The sequence below is a fragment of the Aphelocoma coerulescens genome, chromosome 18 (assembly GCF_041296385.1).
Source record: "Aphelocoma coerulescens isolate FSJ_1873_10779 chromosome 18, UR_Acoe_1.0, whole genome shotgun sequence".
NCBI lineage: Eukaryota > Metazoa > Chordata > Aves > Passeriformes > Corvidae > Aphelocoma > Aphelocoma coerulescens.
This window is the reverse complement of record NC_091031.1, coordinates 787,189-812,573: the sequence shown is the minus strand read 5'-3', so window position 1 is coordinate 812,573 and position 25,385 is coordinate 787,189. Positions and strand designations below refer to the sequence as shown.

The following is a 25,385-nucleotide window of genomic DNA, read 5'->3' as shown; positions in this document are numbered from 1 at the left end:
AAAAATTCTTCCCTCCCTACAGTAAGAAGCAAGCTTCAAACTCTCTATTTTTCTCTTCAGCTCAGCTACTGCTGTTGGAAGTGGTTTATCAGCAAAGTGCCTGCACAGCCACAGCCCTTCAAATACAGCCCCAGGTGTGACAGGCCAGGTGGCTTTTCTTACACTGGCCTGGCTCCTGCTGGGGGGCCTGCAGGAGGCTGCAGAGCATGAGGTGGAGGATGTTCATGGTGTCATCCACACTCTTCCCCAAAATCCTTGTCAGCTGTGCCAAGTCCTCCTGGATGTGCTGCTGCAGGAAGCTCACCACATCATCCACTGGCGGCTTGATCATCATCCTCAGGGACTAAAGACAACAAAGGCAAGAGTTGAGCACAGCCAAAAACATTCAGGGAAGCACCAGGCACAGAGAGCTCAGTCCTGCCAGGCACCCCCACCTGTGGGATTCCTGCCACCTGGGCCCATCAGGGCAGGGATGGGTGGATGTGCCTGCATGGAAGTGCAGGAATTAACCAAAATCCCTCCTGGGCAAGGAGGGAGGGAATTTGGGTCTTGCATCTTGACAGACTGCCCTGGTCACTTGGCAATATGATGAAAAGGACCAGCAGCATACAAAAGTTTCTCTACATTTTGTGTGACTACCTGGAAGCATTTTTGGAAGATACCTGAGGGGCTCTGGAGGCTCCCAGCAGCATTGACAGGTGCGTGAGCAAACGGAGCAGCACAAAGACCCCGGGGGACACGCCCCGGTCAGACACTCCCGGGGCTCTTCTGTGCTGAACATCTCCCAGAATGTGGCCAGTTTGAGTTCTGTCTCTATGATTCCTGCAGGAAAGTGTATATATGGTATTTTTTTGCCTTGACAAAACCCACACAAGACACCTCTGATACCCAGCAATGTCTTTTTGACCCATAATGTCTCTGAATGCTGCAAAAGCTGCCAATTCAAAGTGCTACAGGGGAGTGGCAGCTTCCAGCTGGTTTTGTACACAGAAAAGCAAATTTCTGAGGTTTTGCTGCCCGATTACTTGGACATCCCTTCCTAACACCTTCCAGAGAGCAGCATGAAGTGGTTGGTACCTCTGGCCTTTGAAGGCGCTGCAGGCAAGTCCTGCATCATTTAGCACTGCAGAGGCATTGAAGCAAAGCATACCTGGATGGCTGGAAGCCCTGCAGGGGTTTGTGCTCGGTGCCTCCAATGGGGGCCCGGCAGTCGGGACAGCGGCTCTTTTCCATGGGAAGGCCACACTGGGAAAAGGAAAAGGAGAACACTGAATTGCAGAGCAACAGCTTCTCCAGCAGAGAAGGAATGAAACGAAAACCCAAGCTCTAAGTGGTTAATTCAAACCCTGCTACAAACTGGGCCTCTGCCTGATGTTTCCTAATTTATGGTATAAGTCTTCAGGGTATTCTAAATTTTACATTACGATGATAAAATGATCAATAATATCGAGTTTAGAAGTGGAACTCTGTGCATCGAAACCTTAAAACCAGTAAACAAAATAAAACAGTTTATTGTTGAAAACTTTGTCTGCTTAAATACCCACCAGTCCCAAATTCTTACCTCTCCCACAGTGCAGGGGTGGCCATTAGGACATTCTGTCAGAAGAGAAACAAACAGAACAATATTCTAAGACAGATTTATAAAGCCCCTGTTACTCCCTTTCATTGGGACCATCATCCTGGAGCAATAGATATGCTTCAAGATCTAATCAAAAACCCTGACCATCCCAAAACCCAAAGGACTGACAGGCCCACACAGGAAGCCAAGAAATTTTTCAGTGCTGCTTCTCCTTGAGAAACAAGGAATCAAAGCCTGACAGATTGTGCTGCTGAGTGCAGGAATGCTCCCAGCCCCCATGCCCAGCTGCAGGAAGGTCCAGCTGTGGGAAGCAGAGACAAAGCTGGCCAGGAAGGTGGTAGAGTTCTCCTCTCATACCCTGTTCGTGTTGTGCTTGTGCCCCCTCAACCTCTGTGAACAGCTACAGACTGAACAGCACTGGATGTCCTTTGGTGCATCACCCACACAAACTGTCACTACAAATCTGGATTTACCAATGATGACTTGTGCTGAGGAGTGTGTTTGTCCTCACATTTGGAACCGTTTCATTCTCCAAACCCAAGGAATCCCTTCCCCAGCCAGCCAGCAGCACTCACCATACCAGTGCAGAGCGGCCAGTCCCTCCCAGGCCCTCGCCTGAGCCATGATGTCCTCTGGCATTGTGGGCAGAAAAGAGTGCTGAGCAGGGAAAGGGGAAAACAGTCACAAATGGATCTGTAAATCAGCTCTTTCCTGTAGCAGTCACTCACTGGTTCTCTGTTCACACTGGGGAACAGAGACATCTGAGAGCAGAGGTCAGGCAGGTGACACAGATGCAGATTTTCAAATTCTACCTTTGATAATCCACTCTTAGAACTGTCAATATTGTTGAGACTTGCATGTGCACTCTCCAGACACGCTGCACTGCATTCCTGATGCAGCCTGGTGTGTACCAGCATGTCTCCTTACACCTTGGGTAGCCAGGAGCAGCAGAGCAGCAGCTCCCACCCCCTGACTCAGGAGCCAGTGCTTTCTGAGCAGGCAGGTCAGCACAGTGAGACCTGCCAGCAGCTTTCAGCCTCGCTCACCCAAATATCAGCAAAGGTATTTGCTTCACATTGCTCAGGATACAGAGGTACCTTGGAAAGATACCAGGCCAGAGCTTGTTGTTGTGCTAATGAACCCCAACAGCACTGAAATAATCACCCCCCAGTACTTCACAGCTCAAACAGTGAGCTGGGAGCATTGCTGTTGAGAAAGGTCCAGCAGAGGATCCAGCAGGCACAGGCAAGAACCAGGGATGTGCTGAACTGCACGTGAGCTCCGTGTCCTTACCTGCATGGTGTGTGGCTGGAAGGCCAGGTTCCTGAGGGGCTGCAGGACAGGGCTGTGCCCGCAGAGCAGCACGGCAGCCACGTGCACAGCCATCTCCACCAGCACCCCGTGCTGGCTGCAGCCCCGTGGCTCCAGGGCCAGCGCGGGGAGGCCGTTCCTCACCAGGGCAACTGCAAAGAGCTGCAGCTCAGGGGAATTCAGCACTTGGGAGCTCTGGATGAACTGAGTCATCGCCTCTGTTTGCTGAAAGCACACATTTGAAAGAGCTAAAGCCAGCAGGACACTGCCCAACCAAGTGAAGAGCAGTGGCAGCTGCTTCCCACACTGGGTTACCCCGCTTTGAAAACCTCCCCAGACTGCTCAGCTCGGGCCCAGCGCTGGCTGGGGAACAGCAGCAAAAGCTCCTCCAGCACTGATTCAGATCCCCTTCATCCTCATCCAGGTTTGTCACAAGCTTCCAAAGGGGAGTGTCCTACCTGCTGCTTGGGATGAAGGCTTGGATCCCTGGCACTGTACAGGGCCGTGACCTCTCGGAAGATGGCCAGGAGCAGGTGGGCAGATTCCAGAGCTGGGGAGCTGCTGGAGGCCTGGAGAAGAACCAAGGATGTGGCAGGGGACAGGCCAGAGCTGTCCCAGCTACAGCGATAGAGTATGCAGGTGGGAAGGTAAAGAAAACGTGTGCTTGAGCACAAACCACAGTGACCTGCCAGCAAAGGCCCCTCCATGGGAACAGACACTGCCCACAGGGACACCGAGCTGGAGCCATCCAAACTCCAGCAGGGGTCTGGAGGGAGGACTGGGCTGTACCTTCTCGGCCTCGAGCAGCCCCTGGGCCGTGCCCTCGATCATGGCTCGTCCCACGGCGTCGCGCAGGGCCCGGTACCGCTCCCCACACACCAGGTACCGGTCGATGTGGTTGGATTGGCTGTGCTGTACCTGCCAAGGGAACAGCCATGCAGAGCACTGGGGACAATAACCCAGCTGGAGGAGGCAGAATCTCCTCTTCCTCCCAAGCACTGGGGCATTTCAGCCTCCCCAGAGCACCAGCAGCAGACACGGCCACCCAAAGGTGCTGCTGGGAGGGACTCCATTCACCAGAAAGCCAGGACAAGTCACCTTCCCAACCACTGCCACTGTGGCCCGTCCCCTAGAGCCACACAACAGCGGGAACACCCCAAAGCAGCACAAAGTGAAGACAGAGGAGACCAGAACCATCCCCAGGAGACGCCTCTTCTCTACCTGTTGCAGAATTTCTGCTGGGAACACCCAGCTGAACCGTGGCTCTGTGACCAACTTCTGAGCAAATTCCATCCCGTGCTGGCTGGCAATCCTCCTGACCAGGTACACACGGTGCCAGTCGTTCCTGGCAAGGCTGCAGAACTTCTCCACATTCTTCAGGTAACGCTGCTTCTCCTTCATCTGCTCTGGCTCTGGAGGGGAAAAAAGAGGTTAAAAAAAAAAAGAGGCAAAAGCACATTCCACTTTGTAAAACTTCACTGTCTGCACCAGCTGTAGCACCAAGTTCTTTTATTAGTACTGTGTAATTACAAAGGAGAACTTCAGAGCCCTCCCTTCCTCAAGTGTTGTCTGGAGCATTTCCTCAGCCAGATTTCAGAGAATGATTCATTTCTTCAACAGGGAAGATATAAACTCTTTGATATAAACTCTTAATCCCTTCTAGCTCTGCAGAGCTCTCATTCATATAAAACAATAGGCCTTACAGCAGTCCTGAGTCTGAAGCAGCATTTATGCTTTAAAGTTCAATTTAATGGGCTCTAAATAAATCTCATTTTTAGCATCAGGAGGATAAAATAAATCTCCTTCCACAGGTGTAACTGCCATGCAGCTACACTGGGGTCACCAGCACAGCCTTGCTAGCAGTTACAGAGCCCTTCTAACACCTGGTACAGGGAACAGACACTGACTGACACCCCCAAGGAAAAAGGGACTTGCTGCTCTCGTTCTTGGCCACGCACCAAAACAGGTCCTAGCAGAGCACAGGGCACTGACTGTGTCCAGCCCAGCTGCCCTGCTGGCTTTGCCCTGCATCCAGCATTTCCACCTGACAGCAGAACAATCCCACTTACCCTTGTGCTGCTGCAAGTCGAAGATCAGCTCTGCAGCCCTGCTCAGGTACAGGCGCACCGCGGCCACGGCCTGCAGGTATTCCACGGAGGACTCCTGAGGAGCCTCTCTGCTGCTCGCTGGGAGATAGTTCTCTGGAAAGCTGTCCTCAGGCAGACTGTTTCCGTGCTCATATCCCAGGCTGTCCTCGGACTTTTCACACATGGAATCCTACAGAGAGGCCAGAACACCGGTGAGTGGCAGAGCCGCCTCACTGAGCCAGCCCCGCGTCCCCAGGGCACCCACTCTGCCACGAGCGCAGCGAACCATCCCTGCACCCTCCAGCCCACTGCTCCCACTCACCCTAAACCTCTGCCATGTCACCAAACACCATTTATAGGATATGCCCCAGCTGTCCCACATTCCCCAAGCTTGGCACTGAGCAAGAGCCATGAGCAGGCTGTGAATGACACACGTTCCATGTTCCAAGATGCCAAGCTCCACCTGTGTGTCCCTTGGCAAGAACACAAATGGGGATTTTAACTACAAAGTCACTTTAAAAAAAACTCTACATAATGAAACCTCTCCCCTGCTGTCACATTTGTTTCAGGTTGTCCAAAGCCCTGAAAGTTATGCAAGGGGAGGAAAGGGAACAATCCAAAAGGCATATAATAATTTAAGTTCTGCACAGTAATTTAAGTGTCTGTGGAGATAAGAAGGCAGTTCAGCAGTGGGCTACTGCCATGAGAAAGGCCCTGCCTGCTGCACTCTTGTGCCAGAATTTGAGTCTTAACACTCAGACACTCCAAGGGAAAGAATTTATGTAATGCTGCAAGACACACAAACATTTCCTTGAAAAGCAAGGCTCGTTCCCAAGAGCAGGTTCTGACCAGGTGATTTGATATCAACTCCTTTTGGGCTTTCTAGTTGAACAACTAGTTACGTACACAAGAAACATGCCTCATTTTAGGCAGAAGAATTTATATTCTTCACTTTTTTTGCTCCTGCAACAGTTTCATGGCCCAGCTCTTACCTCCAAGCAGTTGACAAAAAGCAAGTAGAGCTCTTTTTTGTCATTTTTCTCTAGGAGCTCGTTGTGCTCCACCTGGGACAGGTAATGCTGCACATCATCTTTCACTTCATTGAAGCTACAGGAGAGAGAGACACCCCCTTACACAGCTGCCATGCTGACAAGACTGCTCCTGCTCTAAATCACAGCAGAGCTACCAGAGACACGTGGGGTCACTCTGGATCCAGCTGCAGGATGGAAAAGCCGTTGTGCCATTTTTTGCAGGTGACATTTGGCTTCACAGCCTGAGCCAGGCTCAGTGCGCATTTTCAGGGCAAAAGGCATCTGATGTGTTTAAACAACTGATTTAGGAGGTGCTCACACCTGAGAAGGGGCTTTTGTGCCCTGCCTGCAAGGGGAGGTGGGAGAGCTGTGGGAATGGGGAGGTCCGTGGAGCAGACACAAGATCAGTCCTGATTAGATCTCCATGAATGCAGAGTTTTGCTTTGCTGACCTAGATCAGAGCAACCACTCAGCCACCTTCCAGCACCCAGGCATCCACCCTCAGCACGGGGTTAGTGAGGGACAGCCAGGTAAACCTTGCACAGGCTGCTCACACTGCACCACAAGCTCCATGCAAGCCAGCCAAGCTGCATGACTAATGCAAAGGGATGAAATCCACCTGTAAGGATTCAAACTCAGAGGAGCTCATAGAGGTGAGGAGAACAATCAGATCGGTTTGATGAGGAACAGAGCAGAACCAGGCCCTGGCCTAACCCCCCTCAGCTGCCTGTGCTCACCTGTACTTCAGGAGCAGCTTCAGCATCACAGAGCGGATGATGGGAGTTTCATCCACCTCATCATTAAATGGAGACAGGAATTTTGTGTAGACAGCACGGTGATCTGTGGAGATAAGGGAAGGACAGGTTTGGCAGGTGAGAGAAGGTGGTGACTGATTCAGCTCCATAGGACTGAGTGTCAGGGTGAAGGGAGCTCACCTGAATCTTTCACGAGGCTTCTGTGAACAAACAGCAGATTCAGGAGCCTCTGGATCACCTCGGGGTCAGGGGGCTCGTTGTCCTTGAAGCACATGGTGGTGACCACGTCTATGAAGAAGTTATTGCACCTCTGCCGGAACAGGGTGTTCTTTGCTATGGCAGCTCTGGGAAGGGCAAAAGCAAACACAGAAACACTTCAGTCAGGGAGGAATCGAGCAAAAGTCACCAAAGGGAGATACTTTTCCACCTTCTCAATGAGATGATCCTTAAGGTCCCTTCCAACCCAAACCATTCTATGATTCTGTGATTTGCAGGTTTTTACAGAGGCCAAGGCAGCTTTCCCCTTCTTTTGAAACAACAGAACAGACAGGACCTGTTCAGTTCCAGAGGGAGTGCAGCAGAGTTCCTTGCCACTCTGCTCGTGTTGACAACCTCAGAGTTGAGAATTTCCTCACAAACTCTCCCCAGTGAACGCTCCCACCTTGCAGAGGGTGGCTGGAGTACCTGAGCTCCTCCGAGACAGTTAACTCCACATCATCCATGGCAACCCTGCAGTAGGGACAGAGCATCTGTGCTGGCACCAGCCACAGGCTGATGCACTTGTGGCAGAACACATGGTTGCAGGGCAGGCAGACAGGGTCCTTTGGCTCTCCCAGGCAGATGGGACACGGCTCCAGACCATGGCTGTAATCCAAAAACAGCAGTGAACACAGCTGCTTCCATGCTGCCTCCCCAAAAGCCTTGAACAAGATGTTCAGCTGCAGCTAGAGCGAGAGCAGACAATGCACAACAGGCTGGCTCACTGCTCAGCTCAGGGCGCAGAGTCAAAGGGGGTTACTGCTCTTCCTTTGGCTTTCACTCCAGCCCATGCAGCACTGCCAGAAGTGTGCTGGCAACACAGGTAATGTCCCTGCTGGCCCCTGCAGCCTGTCCCAGTGTCAGTACCTGTAGAGCCTGCTGCTGACCTCCTCCTTGCACTGGCACAGCACTGTCATCACTGCAACAAAGGTCGGATGAGACTTCATGTCTGAATCATGCTGGAAACACTGCAGAGGGAAAGGACAAAGCCCAGTGACTCAGCTCCAACACCTGAGACCAAAACTTCCATGATCAGCAGAAGCAAAGAGGGAAGAGGTGAAATCACAGCTCTGCTCACCTTGGCAAGAAGCAAAGTGTATTTTCTCACTAAGCCCTCGAATTCTGGCATCACAGCGTGAATGCCAAGCAAGACGTGTTCCACGAAGAGTGCCATGGCAAACACCCGGCTCCAGCAGGCTCTGGGGAGGAAAGCAGGATTGCACCACCACAGGGGGAGCTGGGAGCAGGAATGGCACTGCAACCAGGGCAGTCACTGATCTCACTGCTGCTCATGCTCCCCTCCACAGCATTCCTGCGCTTCTCACTTGCTTTGCCCTTTGGTTTTCCAAAGGGATTTTTGTCAAGGACAGAACACATTCCAGCACTTAACCCAGAGGACACAGGGGCCTGGCCTGGAGGCAGCACTGCAGCAGGACCAGCACCACTGCACACACCTTCTCACACCTCTAACTTCTACATCAAAAAAGTAATTTAAAAAATACCAATCACAATTAGCTACACTTTCTTCAAATAAACTAAATGAGGTCTGTGAGAAACTGGGGTGGCACTCTGGGCTTTCTTCCAAAACACAAGATGCAGTGAAATTCCCCATCTCCTGAGTCTTTATGCACAGAGGATGAAGTGGGGAGATGCTGCTGGTTAACAGGAACCTGAGGAGAGTTTTAAATAACCCCTGAACCCAGATGGAATGCACCAGATGATACTGCTAGATTTAGAGAGAGAATCTACAGGAGATGAGGGAGAAAAAATGCGGTTCTTGCTGCTTGGTATGTAATTGAGGCCAGCAGGAACCTGGAAAGGTTTGCAAAGCCTGAAAAAAGCAGCACCAGAACAGCTTCAGGCTGCTCCAATGCCCCAGTGAACTGCCAGGCAGAGGAGCAGGGCTGTGAGCAGAGCTTGGTACCTACTTGAGTTCCCTCAGCAGCTGATGGCACCGACTCGCCCTGCGCTGGGCACCCTCCTCTTTGCAAAGGAATTCAATGGGCATGTGAAGGTTCTTCACTCTCTGCAGCCAGAGCTCAGGGGGGGCTGTCTGCACCTGGCTCTCCAGCTCCTCAGCACACACCATTGCAGCCAGCACATCCAGAACCTGCACACACACAGGGCCAAGGGTAACACAACAGTTGCATTTCGGAATTATTTATGGACCTTGGGCTCTCAGTCTGGTTTGCTGCAGCACATGTTCTACTGAATAGTGTCCTACTTGACTATTTCAAGCTCTGCAGTTCTCATGTTTGTGGCTTGGCTTGTTAGCATGTCCTATTAACTACTGCAAAAGCAGGGCAAACTGTTTTAAAATCTGCTTGTAACAATAACAACACAGCAGATCGTTCCCAGTTCTGAGGAACCTGAGCCTGTGCTTCCCCCTCTGCTGTCGCTGAAATCCAAAGGAGACTGCACAGCAGCTAAATCAGTGCAGTCAGAGCTCCCTGCCAGGGCTGAGGAGCACAAAATGCCTGGGAGTGACTTTACCATCTCTGAGGGTGGAATTCTATATCCTTCCTGCTTCAGGAGGTAGCCAGTCACACGGGGGTGCACAGCCAGGATCCTGGAGAAGTTCTGCAGGCGGCTCTTGAACTGGTTGTATGCCAGGTGGGCCCAGGGCAGGGAGGGCACCAGCTCCTCTCTCCGGGGGGACTTTGCCACCCACTCCTCAATGCAGGACACGAAGGCCATGCGCAGACACTGCAGGGGTGGGAAATGGTGAAAACCAAAGGTAAGAAAGGACTTTCATAATTCATTTTGTACTGGAAATCCCAGCAAAATTCTCTCAAAGACAAGAATCACTTCCCTACAAAGACAGCCTTAAATGTGTCAATTTAAGGTGCTGCTTTTCTGGGTAAGGTCTGAGTAACCCCAGCAGCCACTCAGTGCCCAGTGGTCTGCTCTGGCCTTCCCCTGCTGCTGGGCTGTCTCAGAGGGGCATTTTCTCCAAGGCAGGACTGATTCAGAAGGACACATTCACAGGCATCGTACTCTTCTCCCCATCCTAAGGGTTTCCAGCTCCTGTTCTAGACACTGACCTGCAGCTCCTTCTGGGAGGACACACCAATGGTCAAGCCAATAAAGTCTGTGATGTAGCACTGGAAGAGCATCTGCCTTTCTTCCTCAGTCAGAGCAGAGATGAATTTTCCCAGGGCAGTTTTCTGGAAGTAATCCACAAACTTCTCAGCATGGCCTGGAAAATGAGAATGCAGAGAGAAGCTGGATATTGGGAGGAAGCTGGCTTTGACACAGCATCTATCCTAGAGACACTGACACCTAATTAATCACTGAAGCATCCAGCACTCCCCTCATCCAGGGCAGTAAGGAGGGACTCAGGCCAGACCTTGTCAGCCCAGCACCAGTGTCGTATTTCTGGAATCTCACCTTGTCATTAACTCTTGGCATCTCCACAGCATTTTGAATGCAAGGGCACAGAATAGGTGAGAAAGATGAATGGTGAGAAGCACAAAGAAAAGCTGCCTGCACAGAGCTCTGCTGGCTCACAGGAGCACAGAGGGACTGAAGGTGACTCCAGCTGTGGCTCTAGTTAAGGCAGACATAAAAGCCACACTAGTCGTAATCCACAGTTGAGAAAGGTAGAAAGGTTTTTTTTTCTCTACTGCTACTCTTATACATCTTCACAATTGCTGTGGCCTAATTTAAGATTGGCTGCTTAGCAAACAACGACAAGGCTGTCTAACAAACAATGACCATTCAGGCAGTAAACAATCAGCAATACAAGCAAAAGTATAGTTGCTACATATTATCCACAAGTTCTTCCTTGTACACTCTCAATGGCCCATAACAAGAACATCCTCCCCTCATGTCCAGAACATCTTCTCTCATTGACTATCTTCTTGGCCTTCTCTGTGGGTTTTACTAAAGCTGCAGAATTTCACTGTAATATTCTCACAGGTAAATTCTGACTGGTTTCAGGTCTGATTCTGTGAGATTGTCAGTCCAGCTGCCAATCTCCTCATCCAGTGACAGGAGTGGCACAGCAGTGACAAACCAGAGCTCAAAGGGCAATGGATGGAGATGCTCAAGCCAGGCTCTCACCTTCAGTGTTTTGGATGTACCGAGCCTCCAACCACATCTCTTCCAGGTACTCCTTTATCCTCCAGCTGAAGGGCATCTCATTCCCAACATCAGCAGATACCATTATGTTGTTCTGCACCAGGATTATCTCTGGCTGAGGGCTGGGGGTTTAAAAGGTCATTAATGCACCAGGCTTTTGTCTGGGAAGCACAGTTCAGACAACAGAGGCAAGAGGCTGCAGAAAGCAAACAAGCCCTAGAAGGGGAGGGAACTGCAGGACTCTGATACAGCTCACCCTGCCAGCTGTGGAGCATTGGCCCTTCCCCAGGCAGCATTCCCTGGGCAGGCTGCGCTGGCAGGACACGGCTGCAGGGGCTGGGTAAGGAGGGGGAACATGCCAAGGGCCAGGGAGCAAAGCCCAGGAGCACTCAGGGCCAGGCAGGAAGAACAGACTGAACTCAGTGAGCAGTGCCCTGCTGCTCTCATGGAGCAGCCAACAAACAGAATCCCTCTGCCACGGGGGTTAGAGCCAGTGCTGGGCTGCTCCCAGTGCTGCCAGCCCAGCCCAGCCCAGCCCTCCTGCTGCTCCTCCCAGGCTCACCTGTTCTTCCCCACACCGGCAGGGACACTCAGGAGTTTGGTGTCACTGAAGATGAACATCCACAGGTCTGTCACACACTTTGCTGCCGGCCTGGCCAGCAGCTCCAGGTTGCCATTCCTGTCTATGACAGCAATCAGGAGAGCCAGGAAGGGAGTGATCACCTTCTGGACTCGCTTCCACAGGGTGTTCCTTTGGGGAGAAAGATATGGAGAAACCTGTGAGCAATAACATCAGCAAAGCAGGAGGTGACTGTCCTGAATAACTGCTGACATTTGCATGTGATAGAATCCTAATCCTGCCTTTATGGGGAAAAAATACCACCAACAAAAAACCCCTGCACTTCTCTCACTCCTGGCTCACCTGTACTCCCACTCTTCCTTGTGCATTCCTGTCCCAGTACAGCCCCTTCAGCCCTAAGTCACCCTCTCCCCCAGGAGAGGCTAAAATTGCCTTCCGAGAGTTTCCAGCACAGACTGGAGACTGACACTGCAAATACTCAGCTTACACAAAGCTGCTCTCTCTGCTGCACAGGTGCCACTAGCAGACTCTTCCTGGAAGGCTGCAGGTGACAAGGCAGTGCTCTGTCCTCACCTGAAGGTACCTGCCTCCTGCAGAGCACTGAGGTTGGAAGCCTCCCGAAGCACCCAGTTTTTTGGGTGAAGGGAATTTTCTTCTTGCTTCTTCAACAGGCTGGAGAGACGAGCCTTGGTTATCTTCAGGAAAGAGGCTACAAAACAACAGGGAACTTGTATTTTCTCTTCTATTAGCTTGGACCCAAATATCCCACCAAGCACAGCATTTGACAGTTGTTTCAATAATTGGCCAGCTGGGGAAAAAACCAGCCAGCATAGCCAGAGAAAAAGCCACCACTTGAACAGCAGGAAAAGCCCTACATCCATCAACAGACTGGAGCATGGACACACACTCCTGGAGATCCCCCTTGTCTGCACCATAGCAAGGACCCTTGGGTCCCCAGTGACCTGACTGACATGTTTTGGTGGTCCCCAGATGCCCAGGGACACTCCCTGCAGCACACACCTTTCAGCTCATCCTCTTTGGAGAAAAGGCCAAGGAGAATCTCAATTCTCTTCCTGCTCCGACTCAGGTCTTCGTTCTGGTCCCGCAGCATCCCCACAGCACTCTGCACACAGGTCCTCAGCAGCACAGTGGTGTCCAGGATCTCACCCTGCCCAGGAAAACGAGGGTATTCCCCTTCAGAGTGCCCCTCCTGTCCCCAGCACACCCCTCTGGTAAGGTTCACAGTGCTCCCTCAAAAGGGCCTGCTGCCTGGCATCCCTGCTCCCAGCTCCCCTCAGCTCAGGCTGCAACTCTCCAGAACACGATGCAACTTCCGTGGCCCTTTCAGACTAGCCTGAGACACAGCATTTGTACTGAGATAAGATTCCTGCAGGGGAAAGATTCAGCACTTTGAGGAAAGAAGTAGAAATAATCACTGTGACCAGGGAAAATCTGCCCTTCCTGGGAAATGCTACATGTCCGGGGTCCTGGGCAGGTCCAGCTGAGGCTGTATGGGGCACACGAGGCAGTGTAAATGTGGCTGCAGCACAGCAAAGCCCTCAGACAGCTCCAGCACGCACCTCAGAGCACACACAGCTGGAGTGAGGCTCAGGGCCACAGCTCCCACCTCCAGGGGGAGAAAGGCAACAGAAACTCTTAAACCTGATCTTTAAAAATCAGAAGAATGAAATGACTAAGGAACTATAGGGTCCTTAGAATGGTTTATTTCTTTAGTGATGCTGATTTTGACTGGGCAGTGGGGAGGAGGAATTTGTGTCTGATCAGTAACATTCATGATGCAAATATTGCTGATAGGTTTCAAGTGAAGGGGGACACAAAAGATGTGTTGCACCTACGGATGACAGAGCAGAGAGCCACAGTGACAGCTGAGAGGCAAACAAACGTATTCTGAACTGACCTCATGGTGCTCTGCTCCTGGCACTGGTGTTTCAACCTCCATCTCTTCCTGCTGTGCTTCTCCATTCACAGGCAGAGCTGCAGCTAAGGTGTAGAATTTTTATTAGAAAGCAGCAGTGCCCTCCTGCATCAGTCAGATGAGAGTTTATTTTAGCAACTGCATCCCAGAGCAGCAGAACATCTGTCAGAGATGACTGATGTCATTAGCACCTGCATGAGTAGCTGAGATTCACCTCTCAAGCACAGAGACAGCTGCTTGGGCTGTCAGGCTTCGTGCAGCAAGAACTGGAAGAAATGTGACACTGAGCTAATGCCTTAAGCTCTCCCTGACTCCTGTCAGGCAGTGGTGAAAGGAAAAGGAGTAAGAAAAAGCTGAGGGGAAAGAAAGACCCTTGTCAGTGGTCTCTGCCATGCAGCATCTGCTGCCTCCTGTGCTGGGACAGAGCACTCAGGCTGCTGAGCAGTGCAAATGCCACATTTTTCTGAAAAGAAAAATGGGAAAATACCAAATTAACTTGCTTGATGACCTGAAGTTGTCATAACGAATTAAATACAAATACAAGTTGGGAGCCATGTGGTGACCCCCCAAAACCAGGTGCTGAGCAGGGGAAGTCATCAGATACATTGTGCCAGTTCCTGTAGTACCAACTCTGGGACCACAGCTCCCCTTTTCCCCAGCACACAGCTCACCTTTGGTTCCACCTGGATCCTCAGAGAACACCTGGCTGATGGTGAGGTTCTGCAGGGCTGTCAAGTCAGAGATCATGTCCTTGGATCTGCGGAGGTCGTCTATGTGCACCGACTGCCACAGCCCTACAGGCGGAGAACAACAGGGAATCATTCCCAGCCTGCAGCTCGTTCTTCCAGAAGAGCTTCCCCAGAATTACCTGCCACCACCATAACCTGTGGGGTTTCATGCAGAGTCCACTAAATCCCACCTCTTGCTGTAGGAGAGGAAAGCAGGATGCCCTCAGAACCTCCTGCCTTGCCTGACAGTCCCAAGGTTCTGAGGCTCTCAGAAGCCCCCAGGCCCAGAGGAACCTTGCTGCTGGGAGCAGAACACATCAGCACCTGCTCCAGAGCCACTGGGGGACAACACAGCCATGGAGTTACCCTTGTGGCTGTGTGCTGCTCTCCAGCTGACTGGAGAGAGGACCTGTGTATGTCAGCAGGCAAGGCAAGGTGCTCTCACCCAGACTGCCAGGTACTGATCCCCTGGGCAGTCCTGTGGGACAGGGAAGCAGCTCTGACAACCCACAGGACACATTAAGTCCAGATTTTCATTTAAAGGAAAGTGAGGAAGAGAAATGATTGCCTGAAGGCAGCTGAAGAGTGAGGAGGGGCAGATGGGCACACCCACCTCCATGGAATCCCACGTAGGATGTTCCTCCTTCCAGCCGGGAAAGCTTCATGATAAAGTAAACAAAGACAGAGACCTCTCCCAGGTCCACCTTGTTGATCTCATTAACAACAGTGTACCTGCAACAAAGAGAAAATGCTGCTGGCAGAGCAAAGGCAGACAGAGGTTCATGGCCACAGGTCCCTCCTCAATAGAGAACACGTTTCCTCTCCCAGAACAGACACAGGGGACTCCCACTCCTTCCTCCCAGCTGTGATGATGAGCTGCCACCTCCAGCTGTGCCCTGAACTACCCTATGAGCCTCAGCTCTTCAGGAGTTCTCAGCCAGGGGCCAGAATTCACACTTCAAAGGGGATTACCTGCTCATTTGACCCAGCTTATCTTATTTTGATTTGGGTTATGGATTATGTGAAACACAATTAGTGCATTTAGATTCATTCTTCTACAGAATAAAGGACTGCACATTCCTGAGTGTGAGATACCCAAACAGCACCAATAACCAAACACAGTGAGGAGCAGCCAGGCAGAACTGAACCACTCCACACCCGACTCACTTGGCTGAGGCGATGAGCTGGGCATCCTGAGAGCCATCTTCAAAGTCTGTCTGAATAATGAGGACTTTATTTCCTGAAGTGGTATCCAGGAAATCCCTGAAGAGTGAAAAGGAATTTAACGGAAGTCACTAAGTGTAAAGACCAAACACTAAAGACCACAGAACCAGTCACTCCACATTAGCTGTGGCTGCTGCAGGAGGAAAGATAAACACCAAACCTCATCTCATGTGATGGAGCTGATAAAGTCTGTCCCGAGCCAGCCCACTGCCAGCACAGTCCCCCTTTTCCATATGCGCTACTCCAAATGCTCTGCCCACACACCTTCCACGCAGCTGCCAGCCTATTCCAAGCAGGAAAACACAGGCCCAGACTCACCGGATGCCCTTCAGGAAGGAGTACTCTGTGTCAAACTGCTGCAGGAACAGAATCTGCGGCCTTTGGGCCCTGCCCTGCACCTCCCTCTCCAGGCAGGCAGCGTCGGCACTGGTGAGCAGCCGTGAGAAGGTGGTGACCTGAGGAAAAAGGGGCAGGAATATAGCACAGACCCACCTGTGCTCCCAGGGGCTGCCAGCCTGCTGCAGAGCTGGACTGCCCCCACCTCTGCACACCCGGGCACCGTGGTGCACGCAGGCGTTGCCATCCCGCAGCCCTGGCAGCAGGAACACAGAGCTGGGCGCAGCTCAGGAGGGCTTTGGAGGACCCCGGGCTCACCTCGGTGAAGGCCGTCTGGGGCCCGGCCCCCGCGTGCACGTGGGCGCGGAGGAAGTCCGCGAAGGACGTGTGCTGCTGCTGCCTGAAGTAGGTGTGGGCCAGGGAGTCTGCCGTGAACACCCCCACGGAGTTGCAGAGGCGGATGACGGCGTCGGGGGTGGCACAGTTGAGCAGGGCCAGCCGCGCCTCCTCCTTGACGCGGGGCAGGAGCTCGGCGGGGCCGCAGGCCGGGCGCAGGCGCTGCGTGCCCTGCAGCACCAGCGAGGCGCAGGTGTTGGCGTGGTAGCCCACGAACACGTCCGCAGGCCTGTACTGCTGCTGGCTGATGAAGTGCTCCTCCGTATTGACCGCCGTGAACTCCTGCACCCACTGCTGCAGCTCCTGCACGGCTTCCCTCTGCCCCTTGTCCAGCATGGTGCTGATGTCCAGGTAGTGCTTCTCCAGCCGGTTGATCAGGGGGATGGGGAAGTGCTTGTACACCACCTCCTTCTCCTCAATGACGATCAGGCGGAACTTGGGGTGCACCCGGCACTTCACCCGGTGGGTGCCCAGCCCCAAATCCACGTACTTCTGCCCAGCCAGGTACACGTAGTACTGGTTGAGGGCATCGTAGAGGCTCTCATAGAGGTTCTGCAAGTTGAGGAGCACAACCATCTGGCCAGTTTCCATGCAGACCTTCACTCGGTTGATGTTCCTGCATATCTGGGTATATTCTTGGTCCTTAGGAAAACTGGAGCCAAAGATAATTTCTGGCTGCTGTCGGGCAGTGAAGAAAGCCTGCTGGAGGATCTGCAGCGCCGCGTAGTTCTCAGTCAACACAAGCAGGTACCTGCAGTCCCCGTCCTCAGCACTGCTGTAAATGTTCTGTCGGATCAGCTCTATCCTACTGATATCATGAGCATGTATCTCTCCTTTTTCTAGCAACTTGGAGGTGAATATTTCCAAGGCATTGACATCATCCTTGCCACCGAAGTTACGGAGAACCACTGCGGCAATGTCCTGAGGTGTGGGCTCGCTTTGGGAGCTCTTAGCTAATGCAAAAAACATCTTTATGAGGCTGTAGTAGTCACGCAGGCCAAAGAACTCCCTGTCTTGGGCCTTGCAAATATTTTCATATGCATCTGCAAAGTGATGGAAATACTGCTCGACCTTCTGCAAAGCCCCTCGTGCCGAGCAGCAAATGCCCTTTGCACTCTCGATGAGCTCCTCTCTGCTGGGGTCCCCACGAGACACAAAGATGCCGCGATTCATCTTAGCAGGGTCCAAAGCCCAGTTGGAAATCCCGATGAAGCCGACCTTTTTGTGAGGAAGAGGGACATCATCTATGCAGCCATCCTCCAAAAGTGGATGCAAAGTCTTCAAGGGCATTTTGGGAGAGTCTTCTGCCAGCCCAATCTCATCCAAAACCACCACTGATACATACTCCTCCAAGTTCTTCCCTTCCTGGAACCGAGCACAGTGCTTGAAAGTGCCTATGATTCCCTCTGGAGTGGAAAGGGGGCTGCACTGAAAAGACACGAGATGGATCTGCTTCAGGTCCTTGAACAGATCAGAATGAGCTGCTTGGCCCTGCATAGCATCGGCCACGATGGTTTTCGCCAGGGATTTGGAGCTCCCAGGCTTCCCAACAAGAAAAAGAGGGATTTTCAGCTCAATACAGATGACCATCATGAAGACATTTTCCTTCAAGGCCAAGTTCCTTGCAATGGTATCCCGGAGCGGCACCCCACTCAGGAATAAGTCCTGCATCAGGGAGATTTCTTCCAAAATCTTTTTCTGGGCATCGTAAGGCTTTGGGAGGACCTGGCTGATGGCATTCCTGTATGGCTCCTTCCTTTCCAGGGATGCGTGGTAGCAGACCCCAACCGCCAGCACCAAGGACCAGATAACGCTGTTTCTGTCGCCGCTGCCCTTGGGAGCTTTCCTCTCGGCCAGGTACTTCTCCAGCTCCCTCAGCAGCAGCTGGCTGTGCCTGTAAAACCACTTGAACACCTCCATGCAGCGCTCCACGTCCCGCAGGCTGACGAAGCTGCACTCGTCGTCCCTCCGCCTCATGTACTGCTGGGAAGCAAAGAGCACCTCTGTGACCGTCCCCACCTCGTCCCTGGCCATGGGCAGCTGCTCCGCCACGCGCTGCACGATCTGCTGGATGTACATCTTCTCCGTGTGGTTGTTGAGCTGCCCAAAATCCCACACCAGTGGGATCATGCTGGGCGGGAGCGCGTGCACCCGGTACACGAGCTGTCTCAGCGGGATAGATCCCAGCTTCTCCCTGGTGTCATCGGCTTTGACCTGGTAGCCCAGCCCAGCCAGCTCCAGGCGCTGGATCATCCTGTCCGTGTGCTTCCGGTAGGGGTTGCAGGCTGCGATGATCCGCAGGCCAGAGCCAGAGGCCAAAGGCTTCCCCTGCACCGTACGGTCACACAGAACCTCCTTGATGCTGCTCACGGCCTCCGTCGTGTTGGCTTCATCGAAAAACAGGACGGTGTCCAACCCGTGCTGCTCCTTGTTGGATTTAGCCAGGGCTTCTGCTTCTCTGATCCTGGCATAGATCATCTCTGCAGTGGTACCTCCATGGACCTTGACAAGCTTCATGTTCTCCACCTCTACAAAGCTTCTGCGTAACTGGCACAGGAACTTCACCAGCCTGGTTTTCCCACAGCCTGTTTCTCCCATGATGACGACGGGGATGTTGCACCGGAATCGCATCTCGATAGCCAGGATTTTCAGCACGTTGTCTGTGGTGAGCTCGTACGTCTCGTCGGGGTCAAACACCCAGGGGATCCCCAGCACCATGCAGAGCCTCTCGAGCTTCTCCTCACGGGGCAGCTCATCGAAGGGCACGTTGAAGGGAACCCTCTGCAGTAACAAGCCGTGGTACAGCTGGGCAGTCATGATGTCCCGCTTGATGACATTGCCGTTCAGAGGATTGATGGCATCAATGCAATTCCTGTTCTGCTGGAAATGGAAACCAATGAATGTCATGGACACACGATCCTCATTGAAAAACAAATAGGGATGAGGCTCCGACTCCCACTTCTTCCGGATGCGGAAAGGAAGCAGATCTTCCTCCGCGACGTTCTCCAGGTGGGAGGATTGTCTTCCTGAACTCTGGTCAGAAATGTTCAGGGAGGGCGTCGCAAAATCCCGTGCCATTAAAATCATGAAGCTAACCACAAAGTTCTTGAAACCTTTCAAAGTGTCCTGGACAAAGTTAGGGTTGCAAAAGACAGAAGCTTCACAGTCTCTCAACTGAATGTTGAGAAACCAGGTGAAGTTGCGGAGCTCTGCCCAGGAGGGATCCACGACCCCGCAGTGCAGGAGGAAGAGCTGCAGACATTCTGCAGGGCTGCCTTCCACCGAGAGCGCCTCGTACTGGAACATGTCCAGGTCACACCCCTGGTCAAACCTCTTCAGGTACTGGAAGGGTCTCTGGAAAGCCTCGCTGCAAAATTCCTCCTTGTCCATTCCTGGGTCCGAAACATCCCCAGAACGGTTCCCAAGTGTCTCCATTTCTAGCACTTCTTTAGGAGACTTGCATGTTATTTTAGGGAACACGTCCAAGAAGTGATACTTCTGGCTCGCTGACATCTGGAGAAGAAAGAAGAAAAGGTCATCACAGAGCTGTAGCCCTGATCTTCATTAGTTTAGTTAATCTGTTCTGAACAGTCTCCTTGCCTAAAACCACAGGCCTGAGGAACAGGAACCAGCCTTTTCTCCTATGCATCCCTTCTTCCACTCAAAGTGCACCAGTGAATCCTATTCCCTCCTACATTTTCCTTCCTGGAACATGAGTCTGGCATCCTTCACATGAGCCCTTCTCAGGGCTGCTTCAAAGAAAACAAAACCCAAAAAGCTGTTATTTATTCCAGTCACTTCGGTTCTTACAGCCGCATATAAACATTCCCCTACTTTAAAACATGCAAATTAGCATGAGGGAGATTAGATTTTGCATTTTTATGTTTCCTATAAATGCTACAGTGGGGCAGTGAGGCTTGGACTAACAGGCCTTGAGAAATCACCAACCCAAGGAAACCGGACAGGCCTAATTTGCTCTCTGGTGTTAATGTCACTTTGTACAACAGCAGGGACACCAGCTGTTCTGGGATACAGCACACCCCGAATGAAACGGGGAACTCCTGTGCTGTGTTTACAGTCACAGGCCCTACAACTCACCACAGCTAATGTACAAAGTGCACACATGTGCAAAGTGACTGCGAAATTCCCAGAAAAGGAGCACTGCTGGTACGTACAGGTCTGGCTGCTTTCTTTGGCACTGGGGACTCCTCCAGGATTTCAATGATGTACAGATGGCACTTCTGCCGTAGCCACATATTGCCATTATTATCTGTCAGGTACTGCAAAACCAGCAGCTTGAAGAGAAACTCTGGAATTCCACGCTGCACCTATCACAAGAAGAGATACAGAAGCATTTCCTCTTTATTTACCCATCACAACTTCACAGAATCACACAACAGTTGAGGGTGGGAAGGCTCTCTGCTCAAAGCAGGCCAATGTAGAACAGGCTGCCCAGGGCCACGTTCAGTCAGGTTTTTAATGTCTCCAAGGTTAGAGACTCTGCAGCTTCTCTGGGCAACTGTTCCAGAGTTCAATTACCTTGATGGTATTTGTGTTACTTACACAATAATTAGAAAACACATGATAGGGAAATGGCTAATCGAGAAACAAGAACTTTAAAGAAAGCTCCTGCAAGGATCCACACAGGACTTGTACGACAAGGCAGCTGTGGGAGGGATGTACTTACTGAGGAGGTGATATCGAAATGGAATATCATGGGCTTTGTCTGGTGTTCTCTCTTCAGAAAAGGCAGGAGGGATTTTAGCACTTTATCTTCATCCACTTCTGGTTCAATTAGTCTGATAGTTTTCAGAAGTTCTGTACAGTCAGGCTGCTCTTCTTGCAGTCTCTCGTGTAGCCTCTTCACACACAGAGATTTCCCTGTTATAAAAACCACCACAAGAATTAAAGCCATCAATATCACATACATCATATTAAGACCATAATAGACAGAAGGAAATAAAATGTTTAAGTATCCCATGCCCTGAAATCCCTGAAGCTTCCTAAAAGGCATTCCAGAAGGAAGTGTAAATCTGGTTTGAGCAGCTGGAGTCTGGAATCCAAGACATTGCTCTTGTTACCCATATGGTTTGTTTTCCTTCCACTGCCTGAAAGAAGCTTTACTCTTTATTAGGACTTGAATCTACTCTATTTAATGCTGGTTTCCCCCCAAACCAGGGGACAAGGTGACTTCCAGCTTTCACCTCACTGCACTGACCAGTCTGAATCGCTCTTTTTGACCAAGATACTTAAATCTTGGACACAGAACCTGGCAAAGTGAACCCCACTCGGGTTTTGAACTCAGCAGAGCCCACTCTGCATGTGCCACCTTACCCATGCCAGCTCTTTTGGAGGACACCATCCCAACACACATGTGCTCCTTGAACACGGACGCAGCAGAGTTTGAGGGCTGAGCGACTCGGAAGTGGCGCTGCAGGTACTGCTGGATCTCTGCTCGTGACCTCTGGGGAGTCATGTGCACTTTGTAGTGGCTGAAGGCAGAGGGGAGGTAGCTGTTGTCCCGCTCGCAGTTGCACAGGATGATGAGGCGGTAGGAGTTGTTGTAGTGCTGCAGGTGCTGGAACAGCTCCTCTGCCCTGCAGCTGACGTCGTAGCTCAGCTCATCCGCGTAGAGCATGGTGTAAATCTTCTCCCCGCCACGGCAGGGAATGAGGCACCTCCGCAGGAACAGCCCCACCTGCTCAGCACTGGTCTGGGGCGTGCACAGCAGAACCTCATCGAAGGTGGGAAGGGGCTGCTCAGGGCTGTTCATGTAAATGGCCAGGGCAGAGCTGAGCACCTCAGAGTGAGGGCAGGTGATGAGGTTGGGCTGGCCCACACGGAGCAGGTCCTGAGGGAAATCTCTGGTGATACATTCCCTGCCCCTGCTGGCCAGGTTCTTCAGCCACACGCCCAGTGTGTCAATGTCCAGGCAGTTGGGGAGGAAGGAGCCCATGTTGCTCATGTAGCACTCCCAGATGCACTCCAGCCGGGCACTGAGGTCCTTCTCGCCATCCAGCAGCACTTGGAAGTCAGAAACAGCCTTCCCTGAGCTGGGAGGCCCCTGGCTCCCGAGGGCTCCGAGGACGTCCTGCTCGGTGCAGTCGCGGTTCAGGAAGGAGAGCATCATGAGGGCAGCCTGGCTGGGCCTGCCCCGCCCCAGCTCCGAGCACAGGTACACCAGCTGCTCCGCACTGTAGTAGTTCAGGTAGAAATGCTCGAATCGCTTTGTGTACATGAAGCTTTTCCAGCTCTCCAGGAAACTCTCCATGGTCTTGCAGAGGGCTGGGAGCACAGCTGCCATATCCCCTTGCCCTTCCAGCACTGGGATGGGGCCCAGGGAGAAGTCTATAAGAACACAGGATTCTCTTTCAGGTGAACAATACACCTGGGCAAGCCAGGAGCGGAAAAGCATGTTCCCAGCTGAGTAAAGGTCTATAAAGGCCTGGGCAAGTCTCTGAACATTAGAAAAGACCTGTGTGAGGACAGAGGAGAGAGAAACAAAGTTGGTTTACAAGTTTCAGCCATGAAACCACTGGAAAGCCATTCACTGAAGAGGAAGCTTTGGTCCCAAGGTGTGTCAGGCTTTGTATGGCAACCACAGGCTCTCTGTGACTTTCTAACAGCAGCATCCCCAGGAAACCAGTAAGGAACTCCCAGCTTGCTACAGAAGTACAGTAATGCTGCCAGCCAGGACAATCCCCAGCGCAGCCAGAGGATAAGGCCACCAGTCCACTGTTCTGCCTCCAGCTTTGTTCTACCCTAACAAGGAACCAAAGGCAGGAACACCCCATGTGCCTGTGACCACCACGCCCAGCAGCTCCACTGTCAACCACAGCCTTAACAGCTGATACTCAAGGGCAAATCCAGTCCTAACCCCAACACCAGTAACCCACTGGGTTTGGAATCTGACCTCAGAGAACCTCTCCACCTCCAGGCCTTGCTCTCCCTTGGCCGACATGAGCATCAGTTTGTTCTGCAGCTCGCGGAGCTCTGCCAGTGAGTACTTCCAGGAGGCCTCGGCATCCCCCGAGCTCGCCGGGAGGGTGAAGCGCAGGACACTGTCCAAGGAGACCTGCCAGAGCAGAAGTTGTCAGCGTGGCTGGGGCTGAGGCTCTGCCCGAGGCCAGGGGAACACTGGGGCAGCAGCCCCCAGGAAGGAGGGGCAGTGGGAGCCTCCCTGGCCAGTTCCAAGCTGAGTGACCTCACCTTCTGGCCATCAGCTGGTGCTCTCAGCACATAGACCCCTCTGCTGTTGATGGCAGCTGCCAGGGACAGCGAGGACAGCTCCACGGAGCCATGGCTCTCCTTCACTGTCTTCAGCCACTCCAGGTGCTGAGCCGAGGCACGCTGTGGGGAGAGGAGACACAGCCCTGCCCTGACTGCTCTGAAATCCAAGACCTCTGGGCTTACACCTGATCAGGACAAACAGCTTGGGCTGGCACAAGAGTTTCATGATGGGGGAGGAAGAAATGAATGAGTACTGGCTTCAGCCTGCTCTTCCTGCACAGCTCTTCCTTACCCACTCCATGGGAGGCTGAAGAGAGTCCACAGTGCTACAGAAACAGGCCCTGCTGCAAAAGGTAAGAGTTCCCAGCCACCCACCTCTACGCCACATCAGGCTGGAAAGTTTCAGCAGGGCCCTGGAGAAACCTGTGCTACACCAGTTACAGCTGCTGCAGCGAATTTTTGTGCCACAGAAACATCAGATGTTTTTCCTCCAATAACAAGAGCTGCAGTGATGTCCCCACACAGGTGCCATTTGCCCAGTGCAGTCCAACTTCCAGCCACTCCTGGAAGGCAGAAATGCAGGAGGACACAGAGAGCCCTCCTCCAGCAGAACTCACCAATTTCTCAGGGAGGGTCTCATCGCTGTCCAGGGCTCGCCACAGCTTCTGCAAGCAGCGCATGAAGTCCTCAAAGCCCGAGTCCTGGCGGAGCTCATAGAGCAGGGAGGAGTAGCCGTGCACAGTGCCATGGAAACACGCCACACGGTCCACGTCCATGTCGTTCTCCCCCGCTGAGATGGACGCCAGGTCAACGAACACCTTCAGCTCATTTATATCTGAAATGAGGCAAACGCAGCAGGGAACAACAAATGAGGCAGCTTGGGCACCACCCCTCATCACCACCTTCTACAGGAACTGCAGGAAGAATGCTTTGAACAGCAGCTCCTGTGCAACTGCCTTCCCCCCATCAGCTTTTCCAGGTCATCCATCCATCCATGGACCCCTTGGGCTCTGGTGTCCTCCACAGGCCCCCGGATCCCCAGCCAGGATGGGAGCAGTGCCTGCGGGTGTCTGTGGAGGTCACACAGCTCAGCTGGCAGGCACACAATTCCATTCTCTGAAACAGCTGGCCTGAACTGAGCAGCAGCAGCTACTAAAGCCCTCCAGGCCCAGCCCAGCTCCCAGCAGGATGGTCACTGTGTGCTACAGCAGCCTATAGTGCATGGGCACGTTTAAAGGGTCTTCACAGCATGTTCCACACCAAAACCCATCAGAGATGTAACTATCAACACCAGAAGCTGCGAAGGCACAAAGCAGATGGGTCAGGGATTCAGTGCTCCTCCTGCCCCCACACAAGCTGCCATCCCTTCTTAGTACTCTCTGTCTAACTTCTGGATCAGCAGCACACACCTTTCAGTGCTTCTCTGACCCAGCAGACAAACTCCTTCTGCTGGGCCAGCTCCTTCAGACAGCCACGGCGGGGCACGGTGATCCCCTGCAGCAGCTTCTTGGCTTGCACGAGCTCAGGGCTGATGGAATCCAGCTTCTGTGTCTTGTAGGATTCAAGCTTCTCTGTCTGGAAAGCAAGTGGTGCAAACACACACTGAGTCTGGAATTGGGAAATGCCACTGGTTCTGCACCAGGGAAAGGAAAGCCCTCTGCAAAGCCACACTCCCACAGAGCAGTATCATCATCTCTCTTTAAGGAATGATGACACAAAAGCACTTTGAACACACGATTTTTACTGCAAATAAGCATTTTGGGACAAGGAATGGCTCTTGACAGACTGGGATAGACTTGTAGGAAGGTTCAAATTTAGCCACCACCCTGACAGTACAGAGCCAAAGTCAGA

The 25,385-nt window shown here is 52.4% G+C and overlaps 1 protein-coding gene across 4 annotated transcripts in view; it reads right to left on the bottom strand.

Moving 5' to 3' along the window:
- The window catches only part of RNF213 (ring finger protein 213), a 46,638-nt gene that overhangs the window by 5,631 nt on the left and 15,622 nt on the right, over window positions 1-25,385 (bottom strand). For 3 of the 4 annotated variants that reach the window (XM_069032481.1, XM_069032479.1, XM_069032482.1), the window contains 36 exons: window positions 24,944-25,109; window positions 24,152-24,369; window positions 23,514-23,654; window positions 23,218-23,379; window positions 21,639-22,779; window positions 20,992-21,185; window positions 20,480-20,632; window positions 16,227-19,817; window positions 15,891-16,027; window positions 15,516-15,611; window positions 14,962-15,080; window positions 14,292-14,414; window positions 13,603-13,685; window positions 12,705-12,852; window positions 12,258-12,393; window positions 11,667-11,855; window positions 11,087-11,226; window positions 10,066-10,220; window positions 9,515-9,727; window positions 8,950-9,131; window positions 8,100-8,220; window positions 7,889-7,989; window positions 7,448-7,627; window positions 6,944-7,107; window positions 6,746-6,848; window positions 5,970-6,084; window positions 4,960-5,167; window positions 4,112-4,302; window positions 3,680-3,808; window positions 3,349-3,459; window positions 2,873-3,115; window positions 2,155-2,236; window positions 1,562-1,596; window positions 1,151-1,245; window positions 663-822; window positions 163-343 (listed from right to left, as the gene is read on the bottom strand). In XM_069032481.1, the coding sequence (XP_068888582.1) occupies window positions 163-343; window positions 663-822; window positions 1,151-1,245; window positions 1,562-1,596; window positions 2,155-2,236; window positions 2,873-3,115; window positions 3,349-3,459; window positions 3,680-3,808; window positions 4,112-4,302; window positions 4,960-5,167; window positions 5,970-6,084; window positions 6,746-6,848; window positions 6,944-7,107; window positions 7,448-7,627; window positions 7,889-7,989; window positions 8,100-8,220; window positions 8,950-9,131; window positions 9,515-9,727; window positions 10,066-10,220; window positions 11,087-11,226; window positions 11,667-11,855; window positions 12,258-12,393; window positions 12,705-12,852; window positions 13,603-13,685; window positions 14,292-14,414; window positions 14,962-15,080; window positions 15,516-15,611; window positions 15,891-16,027; window positions 16,227-19,817; window positions 20,480-20,632; window positions 20,992-21,185; window positions 21,639-22,779; window positions 23,218-23,379; window positions 23,514-23,654; window positions 24,152-24,369; window positions 24,944-25,109 (9,706 nt within the window). Of the gene's footprint in view, window positions 1-162; window positions 344-662; window positions 823-1,150; window positions 1,246-1,561; window positions 1,597-2,154; window positions 2,237-2,872; window positions 3,116-3,348; window positions 3,460-3,679; window positions 3,809-4,111; window positions 4,303-4,959; window positions 5,168-5,969; window positions 6,085-6,745; window positions 6,849-6,943; window positions 7,108-7,447; window positions 7,628-7,888; window positions 7,990-8,099; window positions 8,221-8,949; window positions 9,132-9,514; window positions 9,728-10,065; window positions 10,221-11,086; window positions 11,227-11,666; window positions 11,856-12,257; window positions 12,394-12,704; window positions 12,853-13,602; window positions 13,686-14,291; window positions 14,415-14,961; window positions 15,081-15,515; window positions 15,612-15,890; window positions 16,028-16,226; window positions 19,818-20,479; window positions 20,633-20,991; window positions 21,186-21,638; window positions 22,780-23,217; window positions 23,380-23,513; window positions 23,655-24,151; window positions 24,370-24,943; window positions 25,110-25,385 lie in introns of those variants that run through there. The other variant, XM_069032483.1, reaches the window with a different exon arrangement.